This window comes from Meleagris gallopavo, chromosome 19 (assembly GCF_905368555.1).
Source record: "Meleagris gallopavo chromosome 19, MGAL_WU_HG_1.1, whole genome shotgun sequence".
Lineage (NCBI taxonomy): Eukaryota > Metazoa > Chordata > Aves > Galliformes > Phasianidae > Meleagris > Meleagris gallopavo.
This window is the reverse complement of record NC_139422.1, coordinates 10,159,325-10,183,290: the sequence shown is the minus strand read 5'-3', so window position 1 is coordinate 10,183,290 and position 23,966 is coordinate 10,159,325. Positions and strand designations below refer to the sequence as shown.

Genomic DNA, 23,966 nt, shown 5'->3' with positions numbered 1-23,966 from the left:
GGCATGCATGGTAATCTCTTACAGCTTTTGCTATCTGACTCAGAAGCGAAGAAAAGCTATGTGAAACAGAAAACTTGAAGTTCTTCAGGTGAGTGTAATTATACTGTGTGTCGTAGGTGCAGTAACTCATCTTAAAGGAGCTACGTGAAGACAGACCACCTATAAAAATTGAATTTGTCACCTCAGGAGCAGTTGAGATAGGAACATGCGAAAAAAATGTTATACTCAAATTGACGAAATTAGGATTGACTATTTGGACTGTGAGATAAATGGAAATTGGGCTGCACTTCCAATAGTGGTTGTTATTGATGAGAAATCTATCTGGACACAAGTAGTGTTTTTCAGGGACCAGGACTAGTTAGCTGTTTTGTTTGTAAACTTGATGATGCAAAGTGCGCTCTCAGCTTGTTTCCAACAATACTAAATTGGAGGCACAGGAAGAACCCTTGGGAAGAGAAACAGTCATTATGCAAAGGAAGAGGGGATGCTGTTTTGAGGGATTTCAGAATACTGGATAAATGGGCTGGCAGTACTCTTACAAGTCTAACTTGGAGCAAATGCACTATCCAGCACCTGAGATAATCGTCCCACACAGGGGGCTGGTTAGAACCATCTACATGGTTAGAACAAATAAGATGGAATACTATTACACTCAGTAGTATAGGACTCAGTACTATTCTCTTGTGACAAAAGCAGCCAACTGTTTACTGAGCTGTTCTAACAAATACATAGCTGGTGGTTCAAGGGAAGGATTCTTAACCTGTGTTCAGCACTCAAAGTCACACTTGCGCAACCACATCCAACACTGAGTTACCCAGCACAAAGCAAACACTGAAACAAGTCTAATGAGAGGCTGCAGATGTGAACTGGCTGAAGCGCAGGATGTCTCAAAAGCTGTGAAAGTTGAATTCAGTCTTCCACAGAGAATAACAGGAGGAGTGGAAAAGGTGATATACATTACTGCAGTCACCAGCTACCTATTAAGAATGTAAAGGGGAGACAAAGTCACTCAACCCGGCATACTGCAGTAGAGTAAAGGCTAGCTCTAATGAAAGCAAGCTGTCCAGTGTGAGGGCAGTACAACACTGCAGCAGGTTGCCCGAAGCAGTTGCGTGTTCAGCTAAGCTAGACATAGACCTGATCAAGCCGTGCTACCTTACCCTGCTTTGAGCAGAAAGACTGCGGACTTCCAGCTATTCAAAATTACATGAGCCTGTAATCTTTGGCATTATGCCAAAGCATGATGTGAATCATCCAAGATGTGCTGTACTGCTCTTCTACACTTTTACAAAAAATGAAGTTCAAGACTTCTCATAACAGCTAATTATTATTTTAAATGCCAATAACAAGCAATTACAAACTGCATTTGCTAACTAATTCAAAGCTACTCATAATAGAGTTGAAACATGCCAATGCCTTTTCAACACAAAACAGATGAAAGAATTAAAACATTACATTGACATAGAAGTTAAATAAATGAAAGCCTACTCCCACAAGCATCTCCATCTCACCCACACCAGACTACTAGTACTGCCCCAGCTATCACTTCATAGGAAGGTTCCACTGCATTCCTACATCAGCCCTGTCCCTCTCCATTGTGGGAGTGTATGAGACATTAAAAAATGACTGAAATTGTAAAACTATAGGTTTTTTGCTTTTTTTATTCCCACATAACCCTTCAAAGGAAAATCAATAAATACATTGCAGGAGGGTTGTTTATTTGTTTTTGTTATTATTTTTTTTTTCTGTACTTTTACACCTACCTAAGGCAAGGAATACAATATAACTCACCATACAAAATAGTAAAAATGGCTTATTTTGATGAACAAACATTTTGTTATCAGGCCTTATGGTTCTAGGAAAACTAACAAAAATTTACTATGTTTATGTATCATACAGTCATTCTTCTGCTTTTCCATCTCAAAAATAGTCTTCAGTCCAGTAATCTATATACTTCAACAGCAGTCTATAACCCTTGCCTCTATTTTAAAGCTTCTCAACAAAAGGCAGCATTTTTAATTAACTAATTCACAAGAGCTGTGAGTAGCAAAAATGCACCACATTTCTTAAAGGCACAAGTCTCAAAAACACAGTCAATGTGTTCTTTGGATTAGCATAAATCCAGCAGCTGTTACAATATATTAACATTTTAAAAACTCTATTTCTAATAATACATGGGATACTTTTTTTCAGTTGAAACTGGTACATCTTTTCCTCAGATACTTTCACAGTGCATTTGTTTGTTTTATTTAAATTGTTACAGGAAAATTTTCTACCCAAGTCATGACATATGAACAGCAACAATTGAGGAGCATTAATTTTACCACTTATTCATTGTATGTTTTTTTAATACATAGATTCAAAAATGCATATAGATTACAGCATTACATAAATCAGTTGAGATACAAATTTTATTTTTAATTGAAAACTCACTGAAGAGGCAAAATCGTCTACATTGATCTCTGCTATCATTAAATGGCTAACGGCTCTGCCATAAATTCCAGTTTCTGTTATGAAGCAGTGCCTTCAGCATATGACAGTTCTAGTGCAATCTGGTGTTTTCTTATGCTGTCTCTGTGATTATAATGAATTGCTGTGTTAATTCCAATGTAGCTCTTCATCTGGCACATACTATCACAAGCCACCCATTAATGACAATGCTAAACACAGCTGTATTTCCACATACACAAAAATAGATTCATTTCTTCTTTGGGCATTTTACAGGTTTGTTGCACAAAGTAAAACAAACAGGAACGTAGAAAAATAAAAAGGAAGCTGTAAATAAGTTCAAAGAAAATCTAATCAGTGCACGGTCACTTCCTATGTGTTTAATAATGCATTTTCTTAGCTAGAGAAAGGTCAAAGTACTCATCCCCCCCACTATGCCTTAACTCTTCCAGGTAAGGAAGTTGCAGCAGCCTTTATCAGGGGCATACAACTCCATCACAGCCTCTATTTCAGTGCAGATTGGTAAATGGTATCATACCATAGTACACAGGCAGAATGCATTTACATTTGGTCTGTACATAAAGGGGTCGTTCTCCCAAATCTCTGTGATATGTAATTCTCATGTGCAAGAGATTTTAACGTGATTTTTGAATGATATCCTATGCCTCCCTGGGGCGCAGGAAACTTCCCACTTTTGCTTTTTGCAGACAACGTTTCTCTTTTGAGCTTACAGTACTGTCTGATAGAGAACTTTGTTAACATTCATGATTAACGATGAGTTATATCTCCACAATGTCGTATCCCTGATGAGAGATTCTCTGGGAAGGTTACTTTGAAGGGGCACGCGGCAGTGATAAACAAGGGCAACATCTGTTGGAACATTCACACTGGTCCCATAAGCATGCAGGACAGAGTGGACTGAAGTCTGAATCACCTTTCTTGGATCAACTATCATTTTCTTGGGATTGATTACCTCTTTCCTGTCAGGCTCTCTGTGAACATGCTGTAGTATGTTAATACCTGGCACAGCATTCCAAGATGAAATGTTGAACATGGGAGTGGTTATGGTTTCAGGAAAGATATGGTTCTCAAAGAGGAAAACACCAGTTCCTGGATTTTGCTCCTGAAGACTGCTCATCATCGTTTTCCAGTCTGAGTGCTTTAGGGGAAGAATTATTTCATCAGCATCATTAAGAACCACAAACCTGCTCCTCTGCATGTTGCGGTATATACAGTCGTTTAGAGCTGTGATTTGTCCATAGTAGCCTATGTGTGTTTCATCTTGCATGAAGCGCCATTTAGGAGAAACCTTGAGATATGAGTTTATTGGCCACGGAATTATCTCTACAGTTCCTTCTTCCAAATAAAACTTCAGGACTTTCTCCATCATCTGGCTGCAGTTGTTCTTGTAGATCACCACTTTCTGTACCCCAAGAATCTTGTACATTTCCATACTCTGTATAAACTGTAAGACATTGTTGTAATTCCCAAACATGGCAGAGATGCATACCGTGAAGTCAGCAGAGAAAGGCTCTGCTTTGCGGTTTTTTATTTCAAACCTTGATAGCTGGTCAATATCTCCATGTGGAGACTGATGAATTGATACATGTGTTGGATCACAGTTTCCAGGTTCCAAGCAAACTATATCTGCTGCACCATACGGGAATCCAAATCTGTCCGAGTGAACATCTATTTTTGCTTTTGATACATATATCTTTCCATGGGGCTGACAACAAAACCAGCAGTATAGTTCTTTGACATCTTCATGGTGAACAATCCCAATCACACGTGTGACTTTGCCTTCTCTGTCATCGAAGTATGGGGATATAATAAAAGTTCTGTTATCTTTTAATGGTGTTATTGTGCCATTTGCAGTTTGCCCTCTACACCTACTACCTTCTTGTACTATTTTTGGCAGGTGAATAAGTCTCTGTATTCTAAGATAAGAAAACGTGACCATTGATGTTAGCATTATAATGCACACAGCACCAGCAAAGTAGGATTTTTTCCCGCCACACAACATCTTGAATGTATCTAAATACAGATGTAAATGTCTTTGTCCTTGCTGTTTACGCTGCTGTATCTGTAGGAAAGAACATGTTCAATAAGAGATATTATAGACTTTGAAAAAAGCCATGGGAAACATCTCTGTCACTCTGAAGTGACTTAATCAGAAATCCAGCTACTGTGCTTTTGTGAAAAAACAGTTGTGAAGTACATAGTGCTTGTAATGGGATGGATGACACTGTCTGTGACACTGAATATGCCAGATGTGTGTAATAATTTCTTACTGCTGCAATAATAATTTCTTTCTTGCTGCAAATTGAGGGTTCCTTAAGTACTGGAAGAGACTATTACAGAGATCGATATCAAATAGAATAAGGATATATACATGTATCTATTTTTTTATAACAAATATTTTAGAACATTCAATTAAATAAGCAGGGAGGAATTTTTAAAGCAAAATAAATAATGTTTTTTCCAAATAGAGTATATGTAAATGATACACAAACAAAAGTCAACCAGACTTACCTACAAATGTAGGGGCAGACAAATAAATGAAATGCATGCAGAATTAGTTCAGTTAAGAAAACATAGACACATAAATTGGGATTATTACACAAAATAGTCTAGACGTGTTAATCCCCTACCTTGCATTTCACTACAGATGAGACAATACATGCAGAAGAAGGTCAGTTCATACAATTCAGCAGAAGTCAAGAAAACATATAGTGGGGAGCAGTATAAAACTTAACTTCTTAATTATCACCTCTACCCTACTTGGCACTGCACAAGGCAAGGCTTGGAGGGAAGACTTCCTCATGTTCTTGCAGCCAGCAATCTGTGTCTCCTGACTGCTTGCACTGTGTCTGGCATGGCCGGGGAGGGGCAGAAATCAGCTCTTGGACTTCCATTGCTATGGGAACAGAGGCATTTCTGAGCACCTTTAAGGCCAAAGTTCTTGGGAGCACTCATCTGTTAACAGCTGTTAACATCTGACAAGTAGCCCATAGCATTGTCAACTAGTAATTTCTGCCAAAGGAGCTGAAACAAAAGTTTCCTTTACTAATTCATCTTTAGGAATTCAGATGAGATCTATAAAAGTTAAGGTGGCAGCAGTCTCTTTAAAGACCTGCATGTACCACAATGATTCTCGGGAGAAGCGTGATCCATATTAATTCAAATTGATCTTAGATCAGAAAACTAAACAGGTGGAAGAAAGTATCCCTGACTTCCAGCAGGAAGATTGGGGTAAATTACGAAGATGGAATAAACTGATTCTGTTGCACAAGATGAAGAGAATGTTTCTAATGGGCATGAAAAAGAAACAGCTGCTGAGAAAAACAAACAACAAAACACACCATTAAAAGACCCAGATTTCCATGTGTATAATTTACAGGAGGAAAAAAAAAAAAGAAGCATTGCCACAGGTATGATAGATTTTGGAAAATTCTCCTTTTTTTTTTTTTTTTAATCCCTCCTCCATTCTTTTCCAAGGCATCATAATAAAAACCATTTGCATTTTTTGCACTCCTGTATCTTCTGACAGTACATACATGTTAGATCTCTAACAATACCTTTTTTCCAAAGCACATTACTCAGGCAATTGTAAAATAATAATTAAACCTAATAATTCATATCTTTTTTTTTTTTTTTTTCTCCCACATTTCACACATTGCCTAATGCTATTTTGAGAGCCTCTATCTCAATACTGCTTTGTAATGGAACAGAATACTAGCACGTTTAAAGAAAAAAAGGAACAATAAAGTACCTAAACACCTTAATCCATAGTTTTGATTAAGTTATCGTACCCAGCAGCTTCACATCTTTGGAAGTACCTGCAATCACTGGCAACTTTACTGTTTGGCTTGAAAAAAAATCTCCTAGAGTCTGGTTTTCTGCTTCAGTTTTCAACCAGAAAAAAAAGGATCTCACTTCTTAATATTGCAATCTAGATTCTGAATTTCCTAAATAGGAAAAGAACAACAGACCAAGCCTTTAGAATGATGTGAAATATTTGTCCAGTTGCTCCTTCCTCAAAAATCAAAGCAAAGAGAACTATGCTTACAACGTAACCCTTGAAGTGCCTCATTTGCCAAGGATGATATCATTTCTAGCATCCTTTAATATATACAGAGAAAGTTCAGATAAGAACTGTCAGAAGCATCAGAAATCACACTTAACATTTAACATTTTTCTTGACTGTTCATGTAATTACTTAACATACTGATCAGTCTTACATGCTAATTAGTTTTTACTAAAGAAATATCACAACAAATCACCATTAAGAATACACAACTAATTTATTACCTGTTATTTCCCTTGCATTTGCTGACTGTAAATAATGAACAACAGAAAGGTATCTTTTCAACTGTGCTTCAAAAAGTTAATATCTGAAAGAGAAAACATCTTTTAAAGCAGACAGCCAAGTGAAGTTCTGGTTTTTGTTTTTCGGTTTTTGGTTTTTTTTTTCCCCAAAGATAAAGAGTAAGAATTGTTCAAAATAGTACAATATTGAGGAAAAACAATTCTAGTACAATACTTAAGACACTTGCCAACACCTATTTCAAATGGTTGGTGTTCTGTAATGTGCGTAATAGTAACCACACCTACCAGAGAAACAAGTTTTACTTCTCTTAAGCAATTACACAGCTGCCTCCCAAGAATTTCATTTACATTACAAACTTGAATATGGAGTTGTTCAAGCAATCAAACTAGGCACTTGGGTGGGGATTTTTTTTAGTGCTACTTTGGAAGGTTTCCTTCTGGAAATTTAATCCTGCGTTAATCTGCAGTTCACATGCACACTCAAAAATAGCTTTTAGGTATAATATATGTTTGTGTTTTTTTGTTCGTTTGTTTTTCAGCAATGTATGTTTCTCTTTCTGTAACATTCTATCAGCTTAATTAAGGTAGGTAATTACATGTTCTGATGGAGGAAGTGAGAGAGACATCAGAAAACAGCAGCAGGTTCCAAAAGCAAAGACAAAGAGCTGAACAAAGAACTCAAGACACCCCAGAAAACTGAACGCTGAAGAAACTAAATACCTAGCCATTTTGTAAATGACATTAATGGTACTCCTGACATGTGATTCATGAATTTTGGTTTCCTGAGATTAACAGCAAAGAAATCTGGTCAGGAAATATATAATGTCAGATTAACATGGAACAGTACATTTATACTTCCTCAGTATAATCCTCAAATATGCTGCCAGCATATTTGAAAGAGTTTGTTTTAATAATTCATTCATGTTTTGTGCTCTAATTCCGGTTACAATTCAAATAGAATATGATTCAGGTTTGCTTTAATACTAAATCGATCTAATGATATCATTATAACTGCTTTGCACCAGTTAGTTCTTCTTCAGTATTGCTACTAAGAGTAAAAAGCCTTTCTTCCCCACTCCTGCATTTATGGACTGCGGTCATATCTCCTTTCAGTCTTCATTTTTATTACTCTTTTCATCAAGCAATACAGGATGTTCCAATATCTTACAAGAAACACCCCTGACCAGTTGCTTTTGTCCAAACAGCCGAGTATCAGTTAATCTCTAGCACAGGTGATCAGAAATATATTTGCAAATGACAGTTACTGGAAATGCTCTTTTTAAATACATGCTAAGATTAATACTTTTTCAATATACATAATATTGGTCAGATGCATCTGAGCTTGTCATCAGACCAAGTCTTACAGCCAGTTATAGTTACACAACATGCTTTCCTTTGTTGCAAGCTCATAATAAAGATCTCTTGTTGATTGAGTTAATGTCATTTCTCTTTTTTTTTTTTTTGTTTCTTTCCCCTCCCCCCCCCCCCCCGCAATCCTTCTAAAAATTTCTAAAGTCCTGGTGTGGCTTTAGAACTCCATACATCTCAATCTTTTTCTTCCTTCCATAAAAGAAATGAATTACTTATATGCTTTCTATTGCACACTATACCATTACTATCACAACACATTTCTTAAACATCTGTCACTGGTCCTTCACTATTTCGTCTTAAAATTTTGGGATGGGAATTATTCAGCATTGGTGTTCAAGTGGAGTGCTGTTTTTACCTTTGCAGTAAAACTTCTATTTTCAGATCTACTCTTCCATCATCTTTCCTATACACAACCACAATTAGCAATCAAAGCAAAGTGCTAATTTAGTTCAAGAGCCATTCAATTCACAGTTCATTATTCATTTTCCCCCACATCTCCTTGGCATTGTATCTTTCCATTATAGTTTGTTCAATATAGTGTTGAGACAGCTGAAGACAATTTATGCTGCTCATCTCAGTAATTTCACAGTCTACGTTGTTTGTTTATATATATATTCTATTATATATATATTCTAATAACTCTCACCTTATTCCTCTACCTTCCAGCCTTAGCGTGGGTCAGGGCAAAACAAATGTATTCCAAAAGGTCAGTTGACAGAGGTGATTACAAAACTTCAGACTCCAACAAGTAGCATTAGAATGAGTAGTACCGCAACACTAGACATGCTAACATTTGGTTTATCTGGGATCTAACCAAAGCAAGGCTACCATTAGTGAAGAGCCTTAATTTATTATTTGTCATAAATACATTCTCTCTCCCCTTCTTTACAGCGTTGCCAAAAGCAACAGCACAAAACATTGGTATTTAAACTGTAATAAAAATTCCAAAGATTAACTAACATTTCATCATCTTGAACAAGATTTTCATGTTTTTTTTTTTTTTTTTTTTAAACTACTGATGATAGTTTAGCTTCTTCTCTTTGAAATGCCAGTGTTCTCCCTCTCTTACATGAATCAAAGGCAGAAGGGTTTTGAAGGTTTAAATTATTTAATTATTGGTATTTAATTGCTGGTAAAATATTGTTCTACAAGAATTAAACTGGCTATTTCTATTCTAAATACAAAGAAGCAAGAGGGTAATATCATCTACTTAGTTTGCAACATGACCCTTCCCAAGCCACACCGTTCCTGGAACACACATAAACACTCTGCTGTAAAACCAAAAAAATACCAATTTCTCCTTTTGTAAACAATTAGGCTTTGCAACCTTTGAACAGAAACAGACCAGCAGAAGTTTCACAACAACATTTAATATTGTTACTTCAACTTATAATCTGTATCAGTATTGGCTGGAAGAGATTTAATTTTCTTTGTTGTACCTAGTATGCTTGGGATTTGTGACTGGACATTGTTGGTAACAAAATGTTTTAGCTACTGCTGAACAGCGCTGACACAGAGCTGAGGCCTTTCCTGGTTCTCACCTTGGGCATATGTGAGCAGTTAGAGGTGTACAAGAAGCATGGAGTAAAGACAGCTGGGACAGCTACCCCAAAGCTGACCAGGGGGGAAAGAAGGAGGGGGAGAACACACAGTTATAGTGTTTGTTTTCCCAAGTAACTGTTACTCAGGATGAAGCCCTGCTTTCCTGCAAAATGGCTAAACAGTTGCCTTATGATGGGAAGTAGCAAATTAATTCCTTCTTGGTTATTCAGGAAGTTTTGCTTTATCCATGACACTGCCTTTAACATGGCTAAGCCCATGTTTTCTCACTTTTACCTTTCCACTTTACTTCTGCATCCTGCACCGAGGGATGGTGGAGATGCGGTAACAATGCATCTGCAGGGGACTTTGCTGCCTATCAGGGTTAACCCACAACACACACTGAAACTGTTGTCTCAATAAATTATGCATTCTCTAAATGTAAAATTACACTCCCACGCTTGGGGTTTCTTCAAACAGAGATTAAAAAAAAATATATGTATTTTATGATTATCAAATATCTAAAACATACCGTTCAGAGGTTAGCAACAGTATCTCCAAAACAGGGCTGACTGACTATCATCTTTCTTATTTGCTGTTTCTTTAACGGAAACAATAGTCTTGCTCCTGGTGAGCGAGTCCCTTTTCCAAATGGTGCACGTTGTAGAACCCCGTACAGGAACCTAAAGACAGAAGCCCTTACCGCGCGGCAGACCCAACTGACGAACGTCCCGGCAGCAGCGCACCCCTCTCCGGACCTCACGTTCACCGCTCCGCGACTTCGCCTTTCCCACTGCAGCGGAGCCGCTGCCGTCGGAGCCTCGTGCGATAGACGAGGATACGAGAGCAGAAGGGGAGCCCTCGCGCCCCTCCCGAGCTAACTCTGGATCACCAATAGCAGCTACGCCGAGTACCTCTGTGCCGGCTCCGCCACAGCCTCCGCTGCCGCAGAGCGAGGAAAGTCGGTGCCGCCCGCTCCCGCCACCTGCTGCTGGGAAAGGCGGTGGCGGCCGCAGTGGGGATTCCAGCGCCGTGGGCAGCGCTACGGCCGCGGGACGCCCCGCGAGCGGCCGCGGGACGCCGTAGCTCCACCCTGCGGGCCCCAGAAGGACCCGCGCTGCTCTCGCTCCTGCGCACTCACCCCCGCCGGTCCGGGTGGGGCCGTTCTCCCACACTCATGCACCCCTCGCCCAGAGCTGAGTCGCAGCGTGACGGCGTGGGCTGGCGTAGCCCCCCGCGAGAGCCAGCCGGGCCGCGGCGAGGAACTCGCCCGCGCCTCTGTGCCGCTGCAAAGCGAAGCGTCTTCGCTGCAGCCGCCCGCGCAGGTGCCCGATGCAGCCGTCGGGGAGATCCTAGGCAGGAGCGAGGCAGAGTGACGTCTCCCGTGTCTCGGCCCACACCCTGTCCGGAAGCGGAACGGGACCACTGAACTGCCGTACGGCAGAGCCCTTCGTGCAACGCTCCAGTCCGCTCACATCGATCCAGCAGCCGTGCAAGGGAACACGCTCACTCATCAGCATACCGGGATGAAGAACAAATAGCACACGAAGTACCGTAGAGACCACGGTGGAGCAAAATTGTGTTGGAGAAAACTGTGGACTTCACCCCAGAGACAGTCAGAACATAATTATCTTGTTTAAATTAGGGAAACATCAAAAACAAAAAACCTCCAAACTGCCCAAACAAACACCAATAAATTTTAAGCAAAGGGAAATTTGATCATTACATAATGATGAAATCTAGCCATTTACACCAGTAAATTACACAGCAGCTGCTAGCTGAATCATTCCTGCAATAAAATTGCACTGCTGTTCTTACATTAATGCCGGATCTGTGACACTAACTTGTAACGTTGAGTTCCATACATTTTAGTTTTCTTCTTCGGGTAGACAGATTACCTTCATGATTGCATGTTGCAGAGAACATAGCATTAAATGTCCCTTGCAAGAACTCTAAATTTTATTGCTGCACTTAAAACTCTTAACTTACCTAGTACACTTTCACAGCCAAAGATGTATATTATGTCACCAAAGTGATACATCCCTGTTGAGAAATGTATTACAAATCTTATCTGTAAGCTTTTCTGCAATGTTATATAATGTCATTGGGCTTTTCCCAGCCACATGCAAACATCTGTAGAATGCAGTGGATGGAGCCTTCAATCACCCTTCTTGAATCAAATATATATATATTTTTTAAATTTTGAAAATTGCTCCCTTGGGCATCAAGCCGAGTGGTGTGGTTGACACAGACGGAAGGGACACCATCCAGAGGGACCTCAACAAACTTCAAAGATGGGTCTGTGTGAACTTACTGAGGTTCAACATAGCAAAGTGCAAAGTTTTGCACTTGGGTTGGAGTAGTCCCAGATACATATACCAAACTGGGAGAAGAACTCCTTGAGAGCAGCCCTGCAGAGAAAGACTTTGGGACCCTGGTGGATGAAGAACTAAGCAGGAACCAATAGTGTGCTCTTGCAGCACAGAATGCCAATGGTATCCTGAGATCCTTTAGAAGGGGGGGGTGGCAGGCAAGGACAGGGAGATGATTGTCCCTCTGTACTGAACATACTGATGTTATAATTAAGAAATATACAAAAAAGTTAGGCTAAACAGGTGACCACGCTAAAGAAGAATGGATGGAAAGCTTACCCTTATCCTGGGCTCGCTAAGAAGACTCCAAGAGGAACAATCTCCAAAAGAGATCCTTCCCCAGTGGTAGTCAGCTCTTAAATGGGTTCTAGGAGAGGTGGACCAAGACTCCACCCCTTCCCATAGCACAGGTGAATTGCCTTCACCGGTGCTCCCAGGGATGACTCATTGCTCGCCTTAGGTACACAATCAGAGGTTCAGGCTGTGATTCAGCAGTTCCCATACAGGCCTCCAGTACAGGAAGGATGTGGAGCTGTTGGAGAGGGTCCAGAGGAGGGCCATGAAGATGACTGGAGGACTGGAGCACTTCCCCTATGAAGACAGGCTGAGGGAGCTGGGCTTCTTCAGCCTGAAGAAGAGAAGGCTGCAAGGAGACGCCATTGCAGACTTCCAGTAATTTAAAAGGGGATTATAAAAAATGAGGGGGATCAACTTTTTACTTGGGTAGATAGTGATAGGACAAGGGGAAATGCTTTTAAGCTCAAGGAGGAAAGTTTTAGATTGGGTGTCAGGGGTAAGTTCTTTACCAAAAGGGTGGTGAGGTACTGGAACAGGCTGCTGATAGGCTTTGGATGCTCAGTCCCTGGAGGTGTTCAAGACCAGGTTGGATGGGGCCCCAGGCAACCTGGTCTACTACCAGATATACAGGTTATTAGCACAGCCTGTGGCAGGAGGGTTGGAACTTGATCCTTGGGATCCCTTCCAGCCGAAGCCACTCTTTGATTCTATGATCCTGATACCTTGCTACAGTTCACAGACGGAATGCATTTACATTTGGTCTGTACATAAAGGGGTCGTTCTCCCAAATCTCTGTGATATGTAATTCTCATGTGCAAGAGATTTTAACGTGATTTTTGAATGATATCCTATGCCTCCCTGGGGCGCAGGAAACTTCCCACTTTTGCTTTTTGCAGACAACGTTTCTCTTTTGAGCTTACAGTACTGTCTGATAGAGAACTTTGTTAACATTCATGATTAACGATGAGTTATATCTCCACAATGTCGTATCCCTGATGAGAGATTCTCTGGGAAGGTTACTTTGAAGGGGCACGCGGCAGTGATAAACAAGGGCAACATCTGTTGGAACATTCACACTGGTCCCATAAGCATGCAGGACAGAGTGGACTGAAGTCTGAATCACCTTTCTTGGATCAACTATCATTTTCTTGGGATTGAAAATCTCTTTCCTGTCAGGCTCTCTGTGAACATGCTGTAGTATGTTAATACCTGGCACAGCATTCCAAGATGAAATGTTGAACATGGGAGTGGTTATGGTTTCAGGAAAGATATGGTTCTCAAAGAGGAAAACACCAGTTTCTGGATTTTGCTCCTGAAGACTGCTCATCATCGTTTTCCAGTCTGAGTGCTTTAGGGGAAGAATTATTTCATCAGCATCATTAAGAACCACAAACCTGCTCCTCTGCATGTTGCGGTATATACAGTCGTTTAGAGCTGTGATTTGTCCATAGTAGCCTATGTCTTTTGCATCCATAGAAAAGTGCCATTTAGGAGAAACCTTGAGATATGAGTTTATTGGCCACGGAATTATCTCTACAGTTCCTTCTTCCAAATAAAACTTCAGGACTTTCTCCATCATCTGGCTGCAGTTGTTCTTGTAGATCACCACTTTCTGTACCCCAAGAATCTTGTACATTTCCATACTCTGTATAAACTGTAAGACATTGTTGTAATTCCCAAACATGGCAGAGATGCATACCGTGAAGTCAGCAGAGAAAGGCTCTGCTTTGCGGTTTTTTATTTCAAACCTTGATAGCTGGTCAATATCTCCATGTGGAGACTGATGAATTGATACATGTGTTGGATCACAGTTTCCAGGTTCCAAGCAAACTATATCTGCTGCACCATACGGGAATCCAAATCTGTCCGAGTGAACATCTATTTTTGCTTTTGATACATATATCTTTCCATGGGGCTGACAACAAAACCAGCAGTATAGTTCTTTGACATCTTCATGGTGAACAATCCCAATCACACGTGTGACTTTGCCTTCTCTGTCATCAAAGTATGGGGATATAATAAAAGTTCTGTTATCTTTTAATGGTGTTATTGCATTTTTTGCAGCTTTTCCCCTGCAGAACTGACCGACTGGAATGACATTTTTTCCCTGGGGGAAGATTTTTCTTGTTATATTATCTTGTAGCTGAGAACCTTTCCAGGAGCAGATTAAAATACTTCCAAAAATTACAATACACGTAACAATAGCACACACATGCCTTTTTCCACAGTGTATCATTGCTGAATTTCACAATTTGGGACTCAGACCTTTACAACTCAATCTTCTATTCACATTCTCTAAAACAAAACAAAATCAGACTTTCAGTGATTTGCCAAAAAGATGATATTTTTCTTTTATTAATTGTATTCTCCTAAACAGAACAGTTACATTTTTCATACCTCAATATGAAGACATGACTTCTCATGCTGGCTTTGCATTTTGAAAAAATGAAGCAATCTACATTCTGTTTTAGACAGAATTGGTCCTGTTGGGACAGTTTTGGCTGTTTTGCTATACAATATAAAAAATTGACTGTAATTCGTATAATTTTGAGGCCTGGAAAAAGTTTTGCATTAGTAAAGACTAACATCCTCTATCTTTTGGTATTTGGAGATGTAAAACCATTTTTCCCCCTTTCTTTAAAGGCAATGCTGTCAAACACAAATCCCAATTGAATTCTTTTGAATTGGGTAAGAATAATCTTGCTCTGTTAGGGTCCTGATTTCCAAATCACAAATAAGATATTTTCAGAGCCCTGAATTCGAAATCCTGTGGGATGGTATTTAACATAATCTAGGAAAAGAGCTTCAAAAAGAATGACCTTTACCCTTATTCAAGAGGCCACAATTATGTTAAAGGTAAATTCCTTTTATCACTAAAGATGAAAACTCAGATAGCAATTCTAAATTGGTAGCTGATTTTGAAAGGACTTTGACTGGATTTTGTGACCTTTGCTGGGACTACACACAGTACAGAACTTTTTAACCTTGCCGTTGACACGTAAGTTCTCTACAGTATTCCAAAGTCAGACTACAGAGTAGAGATTTTTCAATGTCTTCGCAGATTGGCATTTATACCTGCTTATATCATCATGCAGATTGAAAGCAAACTGAAAGAAAAGAAAACCCTGACTTATTCTGAGTAGCCGTGAGAGAGTGATAATGTGATACATCACAAGAACACATCAGTGCAGTTAACATCAGAGGCCCGTAATTTGTATGTATTCTGTCCTTTTGTACACATTCAATTTCAACTGAATATATAAATGACTACTTTCCAGTTAACTCACAGTATTGCCCCTTTACTCGCAACTGTATTCTAACTTCAGAGTTCTTTGAAGAATATGATGAAAGCATTGCTGTCTGGTGTAATTTGCAAATCCAAGATGTTGTTCACCTGTTATTTTTCATTTGTTTAATTTTCCTCCCCAAAAGTAAGAATTATTTTAAAACACATACAATGAACCTATTCTCTAAAGTTAAAATTAATCTCTGTTTTTCCTTTCATGCAAGGATATTCATCAATTTTAAGATTACATTACAAATACAGAATATATTTTTCTAATATACTAAGTTAAAGTTACTTGGTTATGCACAATTTTTTCTTAGTCTGCTGTAATTTGCATTAAGAAGATGACAACATATAGGAAAGTAGGGCTGCATCATCAATGAATTTGTGTCAAAGTTCTTCAAATACTTACCGCTACTGTTGCACTGTAAACCATATATAATTACTAACATGCTGTCTATTAAAAAGATTAAAAAACAATGAGAATATTCTGATCAAAGCTTTTTTCCATAATTGTCAAGTGAGACTGAAAAAAAATGGTCACAGAAAATTAAAAAAAAATAAGAAAACACTAAAGAAAAATAACCCAACAGTGACATGGAAAAAGAGTCTGTCCAAGTTCTAGTCCTTGGAGCGTTTCTTGGTTTTTACACTTTGGAGGTGGGATTTAGCTGTTAGTGTTCTCTTGGAAGCAATCAACAGAGCTTTTTGCAGAGAATGGAGTTAGTCTGAAGGCTGAGATTCACAATAAAGGACAGGAACTTCAATTAAGCTCTAAAAGTAGAGCAGGTTATGATTCCAAACTTTTCTTTCCATCCAGGCAAATGATAAAGTGATTGAGGAAAGTAATGAAGATCAGAGAACACTGATCTGGATTTCATTACTTTTCAGGGTAGACAATTTACTTATTTACTATGAGGTGAGATGAAACAAAATCCTGTCAACATTTCTCACCCTTAATGTCTGTCATGTTTATTTATAGAAATAGTGTCAAGATTTTTTTTTTTTTTTTGGCTACAGATGTTCAGTGCAAAAAACATACATTGTTCTGGTGACGTTTTCAACTGTTATTTTCACATCAGGCGGCAGATCCATGCCTTAAAAATTTCCTGTTAAATAAGTCTTGGGAAATTTACACAGAAATTTCATTTAAAAAATAGGAAAAAAATTACTAGCATCTTCCTGCAATACCCAAATGTTAAAATCTACTGCAGGCAACCATTCTCATTTACTCTCTCTTACATTTGGAATGCTGTTACTTTCTAGTGACTAGTAGCCTAATCATCATTCTATTAAAAATACATAATTCTAGTAAAAATAGAATAATTCCTGTTCATCTCCTGTACATCTCTGCACAAAAGTCACCATTTTAGTTTTACACAAAGCAGGAAATTACAGAAAACATACATTCCCTTGCGCCTCATGTCTTCTTGCCAAGGTGGTCTTTTGTGCATTTTCAACTCCACGCAATCAAAAATTTGTTATGCTTTCTCTTCACATAATTTGTATGCATATATCACTAATTTGAGCAAGTTAAAATTCATCCCAACAGCCTATTTTTAGAACAAGGAGCCTACAAGAAACAGCAGTAGTCGGTTTCTACTTCGAATTAGTATTTCTAGCATGTCAAGAGTATTACCATCCACTTATTTCAGAAAACAAAACGAAACAATTCAAAACTAGTCCTCCTATTAGACTTCTGTTAGACCAGAGGACTTCTAAGGCATGAGTATGAATAAAACATTACAGATAGGGAAAATAAAGAAACAAATAAGCTCCTTCTCTTACATGAAGGAATCAGATATATTAAAGAACTGTATAAACAACTTATTGCAACCTTCTCAAATAATTATTTTGTGTCTGGAAACCACCAGTGATTGCCAATACTGTTTATATTTGTCTTTAATTTTGTTTTGTTCTCTTCTATTCTTAAGGAAGATTAACTGATATACAAATTCCCCAAGAAGAGGAAAGTATCAATTCTTTGAGTATGAAATATAATTTTGGGTTCAAACATGTGCCAGGTTTTTTGGAATCCACAGGCTACAATTGTTAGCTATAGTCTACTAAACTAGGTGACTAAAAATGTAAATTTAATGTTTTTCTAACTAATGATAATTAATTATATTTTTTTTTTCTCAGCTGTTGCCAAAGAAATCATTTCTGAACAGGAACAGCCTCTGTCATTCCAAAAAAAGACTCAGCACACAAAGCTTGTAAGATATACTTTGCTGTTGCGCTTTGTACTATCTTTTCTTTCAAAAAGTATGTGTTGCTAAAGTCTCAGTTCATATAAGATTACATTCCAGTGTTGAGAAAATGGTTACTATTTCTCTGCATCTGATTTCACTGTAGTCTCCTTTAGTTACCGAAAAAAATATTGTTTGTTCTGTAGCTCAAAAATATCCCACCTGCTTAAAAGATGAGTTTTAAATACATTATCAACTCTGAATCCTCTCTGCCTGTTTCGATTAATACCAGCTGTGGTGCTAAAAAGAAACTGAAAGGCAACGTTTAACTACAACATTTCACAGAATCGCAGGACTTGGAAAGGACCTCAAGAGATCATCAAGTAAACTTTAAACAAAACAGTAAGAGCCTTGATTTTATAGCTGTCTTACTTAAGCTTCCTAAAACACAAACCCTTATTTTTCCTGAAATAATTAGAATAAGCCTCAGCATTTTTTTTAGTTGTTACGTAAAGAGGAGAATTGTTAATGGAATCTATGGTTGTTAGGTGCAGCCTTGGTGGTACTTCGCCACCACAAAATTGGGCCCTCCTGAACAGACGAGAAATCAAACAATAGGGTACTTACAATTTCATGCCTCTTTGTCTGGCATCTCACACTTTCCAGTGCTCCAGCCTGATTTCTGCCTTATGACCCCTTTGAAATGAGAGGCCTTGCAACCTCGCTGGTCACCTAACATCTGCTTCCTCTGCAATTATGCTTCTGATACTCTGTGGGAAGTCCCGTGACTTGGTAACTTCCTGAACTGCAAGATAGTTTGCTTTCTGCTCTGTTATTTTCTCAGTTTAACAGCTTTGACTTTGATGTGTTCTTCATCTTATGCTTATAGCTCTTAGCTTCTCAAACAGTTATATTAACTGGAAAAATGAAAGATGATAGTTTTCTTCAATTTCCAATATTTATGTATATATTCTTGCAGATTTATCTAGATCAGGATTTAAATGGTTTCCATGACATCAAACATAATCTAGAGTGTTTCAGCAGTTAATCTTAAATAACCTATTGTGCTTTACAGAGAACTTTCAGGTAAACTTAGTTTTCTGTTAAGAATGATCTCTGACACTTAATGACATAAAATCAAGCACAGCAATTGTGTGCATAGTTGTTAGATCAGGAAATAAAACTTAGTATTTGATCATACCATTTAATTCAATCTATTATAGGTGTCTGAAAGAGAGGGTGGATGTAACTTTGAATGAATACTTGAATGCCTAATGGAGCTACATTACCAGCTGACATAAATACTTATTTCAGTGGGAGGAGTAGTCTGGGTGGGAAAATGTGAGAAAAAAATTAGTTTGGAACAAAATGGATTAGCCTACTTTACTAACTATTGTGAGATAAAATATCTTATTTTCTCTTATTAGGAATGTATTGGCTGCAATTTTTATTTTAAATACATTTATTTCTATGAAAATACAAGTCTTCTCACTTTATTGGAAAAACCTGCAGGAGTGGTTTGATTGCATTTGAAATATTTTTACCACTATTTATACTTGTACCCTCACATGCCTGCACAAAATAAACAGAAGATCTACACAGCTTTCATCTACCTGATAATTTCTTCAGCACTGTCCAGAAGTAAAACAACCAGAAACACCCACTACTACTTCTGTTTTAAGCAGTCTCGTGTCATACAGTTGTACCTATTCTGTAATTGGTCCCTGTGAAACAGTAATGCTAACAAATCTTTTTACACACTTCCACTCCCCCCACCTCCAAAGTAAAACAAGGTAACATCAAGAAGAACTAAGCTAACTCAGAACTTCATCAGTCATCAGTATCAATTAGTATAAACTGATACTAAGCCAAACTGACTACTTAATATTCATTTCCCTTTGTCACTTAGCTCAGTTCAATATCAGAAACTTTGATACCCTTGATCAGCACGTTTTGTCAGCTAAACTGCTAGGTCAAATTTTTGAAAATATATGTTGTTAAAGTTCCTTGACCTCTTATCAATCTTATTTATTAATTTGTTATTGGAGATATTTCCAAAAGGAGTTGCTGAATTTTCAGTTACCTTTCACTTCAGAAGAAGTCACTGAACGGAGGGGAGTAACAAACAGGTGTTTCTGACTTGCTTCTTTCTCCTTATCAATGCTCTTTATAATGATGTGAGCTAAAAAAAATGAAAAGTGACAGCCAACTGACACGTCTCAGAAGGCAATTTTAAAACTCTATCCTAGATCACACCCTTTAGGTTTAGAGTGACTCATACTACAGCTATCTGTAATATTCAGTAGATTAATTCAAGAGGGACTTCACTCCATAAGTGCTATAGCCTTGTTGTTTTTTTTTCCTTTCGGAGTAGATTCAGTTTCCAAAGCAGCTGGGCACCAAGGCTTGTAATGTATATTCACTCATTTCTGGAGAACATTTAGGCAAACACTGTAGCCACTTCACTGGAAGTCTTAAAATCTCAACAGTGCCCTTTGTTTTCACGTGAGAACTGGAAAAAATCTGCACTGAACTAATTTTAACTAAATGTCTGCAAGTTTCCTGTGCATAGGACTTGTATTTAAAAGAACTATCAGTTAAATTTAGCTGCAAATTTTGTTCTCCTGATAATTAAGTTTTAGTAATTTTCCCTACTCCAATTTGCATTTCCATAATTCAAAGGGAAATAGAACACTCTGTGTTATCTTATCCATTCTGTTTTGTTTTAGATCATTCCACACTTCTTGTGTATTTTATTTAACTGTACTAAAAGTTCGTTAAGTAAGAAGTACTTATGTCAATGAAACACCTTTCAAGAATGATATTAGAATGTATAACAATAGCAACACATTCTCCTTTACTGACCACAACCAGTACATGTGAACTGGAGAAAAAGCAGAGCACGTACATGCTACAGCAGAGCTCTGGCAGAGACTGAAGGTGCAATACTGTACTTAAATGTTCTCTGGTGCTCTGGACAAGAGTTTAGGAGTGTCCTCAGGTGGGACTGATCAAGGCCATGAAGGCCTATTAGAGCCTTCAGGGCCTTGACAGAATGCTTTAAATAACTATTTCCTTTTTAACTGAGCTGCAAGTCTCATTATATAGGCCAGGTACTTAAAAATCAGCAACAATGCCAAACAAACAAGCAAACAAAACCCCCCACACCAACACAAAAAAATAATCAGAGAAAAATATATTTTGCCTTTAAGATGTCACACTTTCATAAAACTGAACTACAACATCAGCGCTGCATGAATTTGCCCAGGCCACCATGGATTTTCCTGATGGCTTGTGCTCATGCCTAAAGTCCTTTTCTCCTCTAAACTAGGAACTGCATCACCTAATATACACGTGACTCCAAACTCCCATACCTACCTTTCACTTCTGGTTTCTTCAGTAAATTCTCCATACTAGGAGGTCTTTTTTCCTGGCCCCTATCCTGTTGCCAGGTTATTAATAAAATCTTCATTTTTTAGAAAAACAGGAGCCAGCAAGAGGAATGTTTCAGTCTGATCAGCTGAGGCTTTGTGTAAAAGGCAGAAGGAATGAGCTCATTGTGAACTGGACTTTGGTACAAATGTGCTCCTTTTCCCTGGCACAGCTTTCCTTGACGGCTACATTTTCTAAATAGGCTGGCTGTCCCTTCTCTTGCTTTCCATTTTTAGTCTTCTTTTGCCCTGTGAAAGACTATGACGTTGTGGCTGATGACATTACACACGTCACTCCTAAAAGAGAAGCAGCAATATATTTATTGATATAAAATAGTGATTTAACAACACTTAATTGTAAATAAGACAGTAACTTAACAAGACTTGAGATGACTGGATACAGTTAATCATTTACTGTATAGAGGATAAGGTTGAATACACTTATTGAGACCCTCCTGCTGATTCATGAGGTACAGAGTGGGCCCCCTTCTTTTCTAAACTCCTTAAACCATGGAGGTAAGGAGCCTAGGTGTGACTGGATCCATTCCTAGTCTCAGGGGTTGGTCAACAGTTTATGTCTAAGGGACCATAAGTGTACAGTCAACCTAAGATAGAATCTTAGTGAAGCTCACAAACCTTAACAAACAGTCACTTACTGAGGATGTGTATCGGTAAGGTGTCTTGATGTCAATATGTGAGGGATCTCTGCGCAAGTGTAACCTTGAGAGGCATCCCTTCTCCAGGGGAGATCCTATTGTGCAGCTGGCTGTTGTGCAGGAGAGCTTGAGGAGCTCCTGAGCTGCTTGCTGTTTATAGGGTAAGATAATTGACCCGTAGTCATTATTTCCGGCACATACTCCATTGTCCCTCAGCTGTTGAACAAGATGTCTGTCCATCAATTCCTCCAGCAACCAGTTTTTTACCCAGTACTGCAGTCACTATCTGCCTGAGTAAGGCCTGAGGTGAACCAATACTACAGTCACTATGTTCCTTAGCAAGGCCCTGAGTGCATTGTTCAGCCTGAGTAAAGCAATGGAAAGGTGGCAAAGGTGGCAGGTAACACATCATCACAGACATCACAAGGCTGTGTTCATTGTATTAATTTGTGTCAGACAAATTCACATCAGTATTTTGTATTATTACAGGAAAATTCATCTCACTACAGCTAGATGCTAGTGTTTCCAGAGCTCTAGTGTGTTCCCATGTATCAAGACATAAGGTGATCATTTTATTAAGGTAATATCATTTATAAATAAATCATGGGTAAAATAACTTCTCTAGCCATTGTCTGCATTCTTCTTCTTCTGCAAAATTGCACAGATTTTTATCTATACAAACACTAGAATGAATCTGTTTGTTTCCCGATCTCGTTTGCTTCATGTTTAGCCACAGTATACTCGTACTTTCAAACCTGAGGCATGAATCACCGGAAGTAAGTAACCTCTTGGAACAATACCTATTCTTCCTTAAAACTGAAAAACTGATTTCTGTCAGTAAGAGAAAGGCTACTTCCTCCAATTCATTACTATATGCACTTTCCTCTTGCATAACTACGTTTTGGTTCATGTAAAATAATTTTCGTCCTTCCTAATATGCTTATCTGGCTTACTTTCACATCTGAGGCATGCTGAGACATGTAAACTTTAACTAACTTTCATTTTTCTTTGCATTCTAAGGAAAAGTCTGACATACTTTCAGAATTTGATGAACAGATATTATTAATAGATCACAGCTATAGGAACACCATATTACTGACTTCAAAAAAAAAACAAAACAAAACACAATTTAACACTTATGAACCACCTTTTGATACCAGACATTTGCAGTAGGAACAAATTTATTAATGACCACTTTGTTTTTTCTCTCAGTGTACAAAATAAGAGGCTTGGAAATAATGAGCATTTCACGAGCACTTCAGTACTCATCTTTGTTTTTTTCTAGGGCAGAAGTACGTAGCATTACAATGAAATACTCCAACACAGAATGTAGTCCTCACCCCTGAAATTTGCCTCTGTAACAATAATAATGACCCTCTGGAATGTAATGAGTGTTGCTCTTCCTTCCCAGTGTGATCAGTTATTCTCCATCCTGTTGTCTATTAGGAGGAGAAGAATTCCAACCAATTTCCTTTTACCATTTAAACCAATGCAATCAGTGAAATGGACCATTTGGTAGAGGTAAAGAGATTAATCAGTGCTTACTTTATAAAACATTTATAATATGGATAATGGCCTGGAGGAAATTGCACAGATCCAAGTGATTTCCAGAACTACAAAGTAGTAAAGTCTTGAAAAAGTCTTCCTGTTTCTGGGAGAGAACAGGAAAATGAGTCAGCTTCAGGAAAGGGATGTGTGCTCTTTTTCAGCTCTGAAAGCAGCTATCTTTTTTTGCATTTTGGGTTTTGTTTTGCTCTCATCTTCCCATTTGGTAATGTCATTTATCTCTCAGACAGTTTCTCAGGCAATAAAACCATTATTCTGCAGAAGATAAAGCCCCCTACTTGCCAGTTTTAATGTGGAGCTTATTAAGCTCAAATGGGTAAAAATGGTGCTTGTAATAAGAGAAATTATTAAAAAAGGATGGGCATTGGCCAACATTTCCATCTTAATCTTTTCTTCCAAGAGAAAGTTCTGCTGAATATTTTATTGCTTGACTTTCCTTATTAGAGCTCTGTGTGTAAAGGTTTTGAGAGGACATTGCTTTC

At 38.3% G+C, this 23,966-nt stretch overlaps 3 protein-coding genes across 7 annotated transcripts in view; all 3 read right to left on the bottom strand.

Moving 5' to 3' along the window:
- Positions 1-1,641: 1,641 nt before the first annotated feature.
- LOC100540713 (uncharacterized) lies at positions 1,642-4,479 on the bottom strand. The gene has a single exon (XM_031556269.2). It carries the CDS (start codon positions 4,469-4,471, stop codon positions 3,176-3,178), a length of 1,296 nt encoding a protein of 431 aa, XP_031412129.2. The 5' UTR covers positions 4,472-4,479; the 3' UTR covers positions 1,642-3,175.
- On the bottom strand, positions 4,414-19,865 carry LOC146543141 (uncharacterized). 2 transcript variants are annotated; one of them, XM_085239708.1, is made up of 5 exons: positions 18,459-19,865; positions 12,339-14,651; positions 11,677-11,730; positions 6,760-6,842; positions 4,414-4,531 (listed from the first exon to the last, which is right to left on the bottom strand). In XM_085239708.1, exon 2 carries the CDS (start codon positions 14,590-14,592, stop codon positions 13,273-13,275), a length of 1,320 nt encoding a protein of 439 aa, XP_085095834.1. In that variant the 5' UTR covers positions 14,593-14,651; positions 18,459-19,865; the 3' UTR covers positions 4,414-4,531; positions 6,760-6,842; positions 11,677-11,730; positions 12,339-13,272. The 2 variants fall into 2 exon arrangements, with proteins under 2 accessions (XP_085095834.1, XP_031412126.2); XM_031556266.2 differs by lacking the exon at positions 11,677-11,730.
- Positions 19,866-21,416: 1,551 nt separating this feature from the next.
- The window catches only part of RALGPS1 (Ral GEF with PH domain and SH3 binding motif 1), a 79,372-nt gene continuing 76,822 nt past the window's right edge, over positions 21,417-23,966 (bottom strand). Inside the window, exons 19-20 of one of the 4 annotated variants that reach the window (XM_031556258.2) lie at positions 21,919-22,068; positions 21,417-21,559 (exon numbers count right to left, since the gene is read on the bottom strand). In XM_031556258.2, coding sequence (XP_031412118.1) covers positions 21,554-21,559; positions 21,919-22,068 — 156 coding nt within the window. In that variant the 3' untranslated portion in view covers positions 21,417-21,553. The other 3 variants (XM_085239701.1, XM_019621570.3, XM_085239702.1) reach the window with 3 other exon arrangements.